The sequence below is a fragment of the Balearica regulorum genome, chromosome 2, assembly GCF_011004875.1.
Source record: "Balearica regulorum gibbericeps isolate bBalReg1 chromosome 2, bBalReg1.pri, whole genome shotgun sequence".
NCBI classification, from domain to species: domain Eukaryota; kingdom Metazoa; phylum Chordata; class Aves; order Gruiformes; family Gruidae; genus Balearica; species Balearica regulorum.
Window position 1 is genome coordinate 135,693,481 of NC_046185.1, and position 11,085 is coordinate 135,704,565.

At 37.3% G+C, this 11,085-nt stretch overlaps 1 protein-coding gene across 1 annotated transcript; it reads left to right on the forward strand.

The window, feature by feature from the left end:
• The first annotated feature begins 1,382 nt into the window (after positions 1–1,382).
• AGR3 (anterior gradient 3, protein disulphide isomerase family member) lies at positions 1,383–9,371 on the forward strand. Its single transcript, XM_010304774.2, has 7 exons — positions 1,383–1,495; positions 3,579–3,642; positions 4,945–4,997; positions 5,651–5,727; positions 5,990–6,053; positions 7,098–7,181; positions 7,947–9,371. Exons 1-7 carry the CDS (start codon positions 1,390–1,392, stop codon positions 7,994–7,996), a joined length of 498 nt encoding a protein of 165 aa, XP_010303076.2. The 5' UTR covers positions 1,383–1,389; the 3' UTR covers positions 7,997–9,371.
• The last annotated feature ends 1,714 nt before the right edge of the window (positions 9,372–11,085 follow it).

Below are 11,085 nucleotides of genomic sequence, written 5' to 3' on the forward strand. Positions count from 1 at the left end.
AGCTACTGGAAGTGGTATTTGATTTTGTTCACCAGAAATTGAAATGTTAACAGTGATGTTAGTAATGTTGAGGAATTCATTAAAGTAAGGATAAAAGCTGCTGCACTTTTCATGACTCTCTGTCCTAAGCAGCACGAAGCCTCTTCTTTTGCTAGTACTCAGGGCTGTAATTCCATACTGGATATAACTTTTAAGTTCAAGTTTGAAATTTTCTTTATAAATACAGGCACAAGTGCTTTGGGGGATTTTTTATTTTATTTATTTTTTTTTTTTTAAATTTAAGTCAAAGCACTTTCTCAACAGGTCATCTTGGTAACTCCTAAAGCTCAGCCTCTGAAAAGTGGAATCTCCAGCGAGAATTGATAAGTGGACTGGGTCGTATCCTGAGCTACATGCATAATATTTTTTAACTTAGTTCAAATCATCAGGTATCCACCTGAATATCTGAGTTTTAGTGCCTAAAGGTGATTGTACCAGGCAGAAAGAAGACGTATCAATTTAAAAGATTTGGCTTTGTAATGCCTTTCTTCAATTGGTGCTTTTGTTCTCTGACTTTTATCAAGAGCAGAAGTTACTGAATTTCTTATAAAGATTTTTGTCAGGAAGAGAAGCAAACATCTTCAGAATACTGAAATAGCCAGGAGCACAGATGGTTTGTCTTATTAAGCAGGACTTGTGCTGAAAATCAGTTTAAAAATACCATGAAGAATGAGGAAATTTTTTGAGATTTCATTGTGAGAAACAGCTGGAAATTTCGTTGACATTTATCTCACAGTCTTTAACATCCTGGTTCACAGAGTGCAGGCTGAAAAAATGATGGAAGTTTCAACATTCTGGAGGGATTTGCCAATTTAAAATGTATTATACCTAGAGGCAAATACTTGTCAATTTTCCTATTTTATTAAGAAGAATATCATGAGATATCTTTTGACCAAAAAGCCTACTATTTGTGAAAAAGATCCCATGCTGTTACCTTTCACTGAAATTAAAAAAACCTAACAGAATGAACAACTAGTAGCACTGTCTTGAAATTTTCATGATCCAGTACCACAACATTGTACTAGCTCATAAGAATCAAATGCTGGGTGACCAGAAATGAACTAAAATGGACTTTGTTGCTCTGATCACACTGTAGTTAGAACTGTCCCCTGCAGCCCTTGACAGCTGAAAGCAATGCTGCATGATAAAATTAAGCACCTGCATTTTGCACTTTTCTCACAAAGAAAGGTATTTTTAGAAATGACAAAAATTGTCTCTGTAGTACAGGTTGTTAGGATACCACTAACACATTGATTTAGACTACACCAGGTCACAAATCCATGCAACTAAAGCTGTTGCTTTGTTTTCCAGTTTCTTTGCTGTGTTGAAAGGGGTCTTCTCAAAGAAATAATGCTCCATTCAACATTGGCCTTGTCTCTCCTGCTAATTGCAGTCTCTTCCAACCTTGCGATGGCAATCAAAAAGGAAAAACGAGCACCTCAGACACTGTCAAGAGGTACTGTATTTACTATATGTAGTTACCTCCTTATCTTACTATACAGGTCAGCAAATGTTTTTATTTGGAATGTACTTGAAAGCACATATATACTGAGGTGTGTTTTTCTAGTGTTAAGTGACACTCTGTGTCTTCTTATTCCATGTTGTTTCACTCCATCCTTTTGTTCTTAAGGATATGGATGAGGGCCTCATATAACCTGCATAATTTATATAACTCACAGTGACCTAGGAGAAGCAAAAAACCTAAACTAAGTTTCTCAAATCAGGATGCACTTGTAGGACTATCCATGAAAAACTATTCTTTCATATACCAGTTAAAAGATATTTTGTTATGGTAACTCATTAACTGCTGACACACAGTTTCATAACTTCAGTTGCTATGGAACAGTTTTTCTACAGATCCATTTTTATACACAGAACAACAGTTTGAGCCACTGATGGGGTTTTTCTGCATGACTTTTTCTTTCTTTTGTTTTTTTATCAGATAGGCATAGTCGTGCTTTGCAGTGAATAATTCTCTTCCTTGCGGTGCATAATATTCAACCTGGATGTTAACTAAAGACCCTATTTTAAGTTATTGATGCCTGATCAATCCTTAGAAATACACACAGAGAAATAACTTACTAAGGTCTTTTCCTATTCTCCATCTTTCCTCTCCTTTCAGGCCTATTTACCCCCCAAAATCTGCAGCTCCCTCCCTGACATCTTCTGCAAGCTGTGCAAAGCCTGCACGAAGCACTGGCAAATCTCTGTCTGTCACAGAGGTCCCATCTGAGCCTCATTGCTCAGAGAGCATTTGACAAAATCATGCAACACCTGGATTAAGCAAAAAGAAATAGCAAATTGATTATTATAAGCAGGATCCCTGGAGAAAGGTCACACTCAATCTGGTATCTATTGCCTCTCTTACCTAGATCAGGATTTATTTTTTCCACTAAGCCTAAATGCATAAAAAGACAACAAAGTCCCTTCAATTCTGGCAATTTTGAAAAAAAAAACCACCAAAAAACCCCAAAAAAACAGTCACAGAAAGCAAGCGTCAGTTTTCTAATTCTGATTTCAGGCCTTTTGGGATGCCTTGAGCACTTTACCTGTAATTTTCACAGATCAAAGGGGAATACTTAAACCTGCTGCAAAATGACCCCCGCTGACTCCTCTGTGCAGTTACCTACGTCAGCAGTTGACTTCAGCCAGGGCTGGGAACGCACTGGTCAACGCGCCAGAATCCCACCATCAACCAGACAGATATGTAATTGAAATCACTCTCCTGAAAGAAGAGATGACCTAGTAGCATGTCCAAACAGTGCAGAAGAAAACAGAGCCTTAACTTGGTCCAGATCCAGAAGCTGTTCGACAATTCCCATAAGGGCCATCATGAATGGAGCAACACTGCCTGGGAGGCAGGGATCTACTACACAGGGGCTGGCATCTTTGGGATCTGAAGGCATGAAATCAACTGGACAATTTTCTTTTTGAGATCAGTGCATCGTTCATGAGCTATGAACCTGATGATTCATTAGGATTTTGTTTCAGTGGAGGCTTTTATTTAGCAGCCATTCTTTTATTAAATTGTTTAATTAAATGAAATACTTGCAACTCGAGGTATTGAAATTCATTCCTCAGGAGTTAATTTTACAACCCAAGACGTTCTAATGACATTCATATTAAAGTCAATCTTATTTGAGCTGTCATATTTTATTTTTCACTCTGTATAAGCTAACTTTCTTTTTAAGCCTCAGGGTCTACATGAAATACAGAGCAGACAATATAGAGATATAAAAAATTTGAGTGCTGATTTAGGGACCTCTGAGTATTTAGAAAGATATCTAATGGGTTTGCCAAAGGACTTGAACTGGATATGCAACCAGCTGAGGGTTTTGGGGGGGGTTGTTTGTTTGGGTTTTTATAATCTTCCAATGCACCTATCGAGAGATGTAGAATTAGCATATCCACATCTTTTAGGAACCTTTGACTAAAAAATCCAAATCCTATTTGTGTACAACTATTGTTAAATATATAAAAAGCAATTTGTTATGAGTTACTTGCCTGGCCACCAGTTAATCCTTTTGTTATATTTCTAGGGTGGGGAGATGAAATTACCTGGGTACAAACTTATGAAGAAGGGCTTTATCAAGCAAAAAAAAGGTAAGAGATTAAAAAATAGTCTGAAAGACCAAGTTGTTAATCAGTCATGCCAGAATATACTGTAATGAAACAGAACAAAGAAACTCCATGACAGCTGATTTGCAGAGCACACAGTTAAATAAAACAGATTTTATGTCTATAAGTAAAAGCTGTTGTAGGGGCCTTATGATTCTGAAGCAATATCATGGGCCGATAGTTTAGCAGTGTAATTTCTTTGTCACAACAGCAGTGTTGTTATTTGAATAAGCAATGATAAATAGATATTATAATTTTAAAAAATACACCTGTTGTGTTTTTTTCAATATCATGTACCTCTGATTACTTCCTTAATCAACATCTGGAAATCAGTTACATTTGCTCCTGCATGGTGATCTACTGCCTCTGACGTTTTCCTCAATGCTTTATTAGTTGGCTTATCTGCATGATGTACTCACAGTTTCTTGCTATCTCAGTAGAAATGAAAGTTCCAATCTGCATATTTTCTGAGACTCAGCTGAAAATGTATCTGAGAATTCGTAACAATATTTATTTAAGTCTCTTTTACAGTTCATTTTAGATCATAATAGTGTAGCACCAGCTATTGTCAAACTGAAGAGAAATTAATTTTAAAACAAAAGACAATTAATTTCATGTACCTTATGTGAAAATGACTAGGAACTGAACAATTCTTGACAGTGATAGCAGATCAAGCATTAGCAACTGATTTGCTGAACAGTAACAGTAGTTTTTTAAAAATACAGGAGAAAATGCACAGAATTTTTTTATGTTTTGACATCCCAAAACAAAAAATTCTGATACTTCATCAAACTATTTACAGAAAATAAATAATTTACTGTACATCTGTTCAAGAAAGCTTAAAAAACATGAAACTTTTCATGGGAAGTATTCGATGATAAACTAAATTTTATAAAAATTCTTTTATTCCAGTTCATACAGATTACTTAATGTTCTTAATCATGGAGAACTTCACACCTAAGCAATATTACACATCTCCTCAGTTTGAGTATATGCTAACTGGGAATGAAATGATGATGGCTCTGTTGTTTCTTTCTTCCAGAATCTCTTACTTCAGAAAACCTATTTAGATATAGAAACTCTATTCTCTATTTCTTTCTTTTATGAAGGAGTTATGTTCTTCTCCCTTGCTCAAAAATGTCTGTAATTCTTTACAGAATGTCTGTATGGTTTCACTATGTCTTAACATAAGATTAAATGTAATTTGTCTTTTCCAATCTGATGGTAAAATCACCCATTTGCATACTTATCAAATGATCTAACTATGTTTTATTTCTATTAATAAAGCAACAAGCCACTGATGGTAATTCATCATTTGGAAGACTGTCAATACTGCCAAGGTAATTTTGACTTTTTGAATGTAAAAATTTTGTGAATATTTCTATAAGAAACTGCACATATCTATATTTATCTTGCACTTACTGAAAAATATTTAAAGAAATAGGTAATTGAAAATGTATTTGAAAAGCTAAGAATTTATTACTGTTATTTACAAAAACTCCACTGTGAAACTCCCCAACTAAGAACATGAAAAATACTCGGTGCTGCTGTCCTGCTATCCCTAATGCAGCAGTCGACAGTTTAAATTAAGAGACACAGATTTTCTAGTGACTCACTGAACAGATTTAATATTGTTTGGCTCTCCTGAACTGGTAACTAAAGAAGGAGACAAGGACAGGGCTGCTGAAATCGATCTAATAAGAATTTTCTGAGAATAATGCACTTTTGTCAAGCCGAGACATGGTATCCATTGAGACGACAGGCTTCATAAATAACAGAAGAGAGCTTCCATTTTCATAGCCGGGAGGTTGTACTGACATGGGTCAAAAAAACAAAAAGCAGTGATAGAGCCCTTAAGTGTCTTCTCAGGAATGTGAACCAGCAGAGGTTCATTCACAGGAACAATGTGGCCAGTCCCCGGCCAATGTGGTCCTAAACGCAGAAGGAAAGGCAGTGTTTGAGATGGACTTCAAAATGATCACGTCTTTTCTAGCACTGAAGAAAGCTTTTGCAGAAAATGAAGAGATACAGGAAATGGCCCAAAATAACTTCGTTATGCTGAATCTCATGGTATGAAGGGTTTGGGGCGGTTTGACTGGTATCTTTTTGTGGCCTGTGTTTTCTCTTTCTTTGTCTTGCTTTTTCATGTCATTTTGATTAAGTATCTCTGGCATTTCAGTTACGTGTACGTACAGGCATTTGTGCATGTGTATATATATACAAGTAGTGCCTTTTTTGGTTTTGTGCTCTGGTACAAGACTATTCACAGATTATACTACATCATCAAAATTTACAGAAATATTTTAATAACTAGCTTTAATTTCTCTGCCAGCATGAAACCACAGATAAAAATCTGTCACCTGATGGACAATATGTGCCTCGAATCATGTTCATAGGTATGTACAATATTTATGTATCTTCAAAGTTGTGAAATTTGTATCTATGCCAGTGTCCTCCTTTGGGGACATCAAAATGATTAATTTTGCAAAAAGAAAATATCTCAAAATTGATCATTACCATGGCATTAGTCTGGATCTTGGCAGATCTGAATTCAGTTCTCCCTCTGCTGCAGGCTCTGACCCTTGTAAAGTTCCTCCGGTTGCAGATATGTTCTGGAGGGTACCTAATTTGTGCTTGGGGGCAAGATGTTTAAATAGCTGTTAGCATCTGGGCTTTTGCTCTCTGTGCTTCTTGCTAGTGCCATTATAAGACAAAGTTTACTGAAAACAGTCAAATATCTGACTGAATATAGATGTCTACCATGTGGACGTTACCACAGAGCAAGTCAATGGTCAGTGGCATCTAAGGAATGATTTATCCCATTGTAAAGCTGACTTCTGGAATAGATTGAATTAATCATGCCCCAGAGTGCCTGTTCCTTTTCACTACTGTACAGGAAGCCTAGACTGACCAGCTCTGTGGTGGCATCCAAAGTTAGGTGAGATGAAACCCACACTCAGACAGAGAGGAACGTAGTAACAGCAGTCAGTTAATTAACAAAAAGCTTGGAAGGGAAACTGGGAGAAGAGACGTCTGCAATTAATGGAAACATTAAGAATCACAAGATTTTAATTCTGAAGGCTCTAGGTAGGTCATGTTAACATTGCAATAGGTACACATAACCCTCGCTATGTGTGATCCAGTCAAATTAGCCTCTTCCGATGTAACCCCAGAACTTGTAAAACAGGATATTTTTCTTTCAATATGGATTAAATGCATGTGTAATCTATCATTTAAAAATAGCTGCATAATATAAAAATGAGCATTAGATTTTGTTCAGGATTCCTCTGAGTAAAGAGCAGTTAGTTGGAACAGAGCATAACAGCCTCGTTGATGAAATCAGAACACCTCAGAAACAGGGCTGTCAAAGTAGTGCCATGGACATCGCCCTCAGCTGTTGTGGGACTGGAAAGCAGTCTTTAATACAATTACTTTTTCAGACCCGTCTCTCACTGTAAGAGCTGATATCACAGGAAGATACTCCAACCGGCTGTACACTTACGAACCACAAGACATACCATTCTGTAAGTGCCCCCTTTGTTGTCTTACTTTGCATTTCACATTGTAAGCAGCTAGATACACCCTGTCCCAATCATTTGTGCTTGAGAATCCATTAAGAACTCAAAGTATTGAATAAAGACTATGTGTGAGCATTAGCAATAAATTATAATAGTCTAACCTGTTCTAACAATACACTTAAGCACACCTATTGTCCCATTGAATTTATTGGGACTACTCAGGTAAGACAGATTGAAAGATCGTGGGTGAGAACTTTCAGGATCAAGATCTGAGCAGTTTGCTGGAGAATGGTGAAAGTCACTATGCTCAAAGGTATACAACTGCACAATGTAAACAGCCTGTGGTGGGAGTGAATCGGTAAAGAAATGCTGGTAGTTACCTGGGTACCACCTAACACCGATATTTCTGAAAGGAATGTGATTTTTCAGGTTGAACTAGTCCTTACTCTATACCATCTATCTGATACCAATGCAGTATCTCACCACAAATATGCACATCACATCTGCTTACCAGGCTTGCTGTTGAGAAATAAGGGAGTTGAAAGGAGTCTTGTCAAATCCCTTTAAGCTAAACATTTTGATTCATGAAACTTTTTGCCTTCTGCTTTAACATCAATGCCAGAATTTTCACAATAGAAAGCGCTAAAATATAATATGTAACCATAAATTAATTTCAATGTGAACAATTTACTAATCAAATTAGGTGGGGTTTTTAATTGTACAAGTACACTTTAAGTACATTTTTGCACTTCTTATTTATTTTTCTTTCAGTAATAGAGAACATGAAGAAAGCACTACGCCTCATTCAGACAGAACTGTGACCAGCAACAGTGAAATGACCATAGCCTCAACGAGGTGAAGCTGCACTAGGAAACCAACATTTTGAAATATTTTAGTTAACCTCTCTGCCTTTACTAACATTTTGAACTCTTACCAAGCAGATTTGGTATATAAGATTTCAGAAAAAATTCATATGTACAATTTGAAGAGCAAACGTAGAAAGACTATCATGCCCATTTGGAAAACAAGAGGAGAGATCTATTAAACACTTTGAAATTAGTTATCTGAGTAACTGAAAGGGATGGTTCAAGGTGCAGCAACTTTGACCTGTATTTCATCAATCCAGCTATGACTTTAAGTCAGCTATGACTTCTGACCAAGAGTTATAACCAATCTTTTTGATGTCTATTTGCAATTTGTTATACAAGTTTATAGCTGCATCTCGGCTCTTAATTTTTATTTTTAGTGCAAGAAGCTTGTAAGTCACTAGTGTAACTCTATTTTATGCACTTATTTGTCATTAAAGGAAAAGAAACTTTGCTGGCAAATCAGACAGGAAGGCTCTTCCTATAGATTTTTGGAATAGCTTATATAGAAAAAAATCAGTGATCTGAGCTTAGCTTTCTTCTGTATAATTCTTTAACTATCATTCTGGTAGCTGAAAACAGAACAGACATTTCACATTGAGCATGTAGTCTCAATGAGGTGATAATCATCAAATAGCAACTACAGGTTTTGCTATAATAAAGTGAAGCAAGAGCGATGGAAGGAGATAGTCCCACAACTCCACTCCTGAGGCTAAGTGATGCTTGTAAAATCTGGTATGGGAAAAATGAGCAGGCTTGTCCTAGCTCTTTTCATTTAAATAGCACTCGAGTCATGTGAAGCTCATCCCAGGTCACTCACTCTTTTTCTGTAGCATCCCAACCCAGACATCGTGGTGGCAGCTTAGCGAGGGCATGTGTACCTACAAAGTCTTCACAAAATTTCCCCATGATCACTGTATGCAAAGGTGGATGCTTGTTTTGAGTAAAAATCTGAAATCAGCTGAAATAGTTTATTATCCCAGCAATGTGCTTTTTCATTAGAGCAAGACAGTAAGCAATTCATCTGCAGTAAGAGCATGTATGTCATGTTATGTTATGTGCAAAGCACCAGTGTCAGTTGTTTGTGCTACCTGCTGGTTCCTATGATGCCGACTGTATATACATGTAAAAGATGAAGGAAAGATCTTTGCAAGTCAGCTTTGCGAATTTACAATACCTAGTATTAATTTGTCATGACTGAGTTCCACTGCACCTATCTATGTCTTCATAATTATGTAAAATTTGGATATAAGCATATATTCCAACAGAGTGGTGATGACCTGTACACCACGATTAAAAAAAAAAATTCTTGTAGTCATTAATAGTATATTGCCTTCGTAATCATTTAACTGATTTTTTAACCTATGGGAAATGCTAGAAACAAAATTAAACTGGTAATCACATTCCTTTGAGTTGTGTTTAGCTCACACATTTATGTCTGTGTCTATTCCAAATTTGACAACATTTCCCAGACTGTGGGGAATGCCAGGGGTGTTCAGGAGGAGATAGGGATGTGAGCTAGCTGCCAGAGATGACACCAGAAAGCCATGACAGCACTTTCAAAGTAGGGTTGAGAGAAGATTTGCTTCAGAGAGAAGCACAGCACAAAATAACTTTGGAAATGCTTAAGTACGTTAGATTCAAAATATTACCAAAAAGAGTAAGTGGACAGTGGCGGGTCTTTGCTGTCGTATTGCAGGGAATTTTTTCGCTCCATACATTCAATTTCAACAACATTAGTAGAGATCATGGGAGACATTAGCTTGAAACAACCTCTGGTTTGACTCAGGCAGGAAATCAAATGTGGGATAGTTACGCTATCAGCCAGTGCCTGCTTCACCTATTTAAGATTCAGAAGACTAAGGTTTCAGGCTCTGGATGGATATTTGAGGGAAGGTTGTATTTGTGGAAGTATTTGTATGGCTATGCTTTCATTCTTGTGTGAAACAAAAGCTTTCCATTTCAGATCTAGAAAGCAGCTGCAAAACAAACCTATTGTCCTCTCTTTGCCCCTGGTACTCCTGTTCCCTTGCCTGTGCTACTGTTCCACTAATTGCAAAGATGACAGTGTCTGTCATAAAAGACTCCTCTCATGGATTACCCTAGTCAGTCCAGATATTCACTAGCCTTTCAGTAAATGGAGAGCATCCTCACATGTACAAATGCTGAAAAGCATAAATATGCTGAGGGACCCTCTGGGATTACGCAGTGGATGAACATTTCACTTCTTTCCTGTTAAGCAGATACATGCACATATATGCAGCCCAAACCCAGGGATGATGTCATTTTAGTGCTGATTGCTGTCACTCCTCACAGTGAAATGTTAATCTATTTCTATACTAAAGAGAGGGAAGCCACAGACACAGTCTGATGTCACACCACTGTAACTCTGTAAAAGGCGGCTCAGGGGGAATCTCATTAATGTATATAAATACCTGAAGAGAGTATGAAAAGAGGATGGAACCAGGCTCTTTTCAGTGGTGTCAGTGACAGGACCAGAGGGAATGGGCACAAACTGAAACACAGAAGGTTCCGCCTGAACATAAGGAAACACTTTTTTACTGTGATGGTGAACAAGCACCTGCACACATTGCCCAGAGAGGTTGTGAAGTCTCTCTCCTTGGAGATACTCAAAAGCCATCTGGACATAGTCCTAGGAAACTGGCTCTAGGTGGCCCTGCTTGAGCAGGGGGCTGGACAGGTGACCTCCTGAGTTTCTCTTCCAACCTCAAGCATTCTGTGAAGTCAGCAGTCCCAACTCAGTGGGATTGTTTAGCTGAAAGTAAAACTGCTTTTAGAGAATTATCAGCTAAAAATAAGTCACTAATTTCAATGAATAAAAAACAGGACCTGCTTGTTTAACTAACTGTAGCAAAATTGCAAAATTGCAAAAGCAACAGAATTCAGAGCAACAGGGTCTTAATCGACTTTTACAATTTAAATTGTCAGGTTGATAGAGATGAGAGGTGGCCCTCATAGCAAGTGAATAGCTAATGTGCAAGAGCTATTCCTAGATACAAGGACACACTGTAGTCACTCTGAGA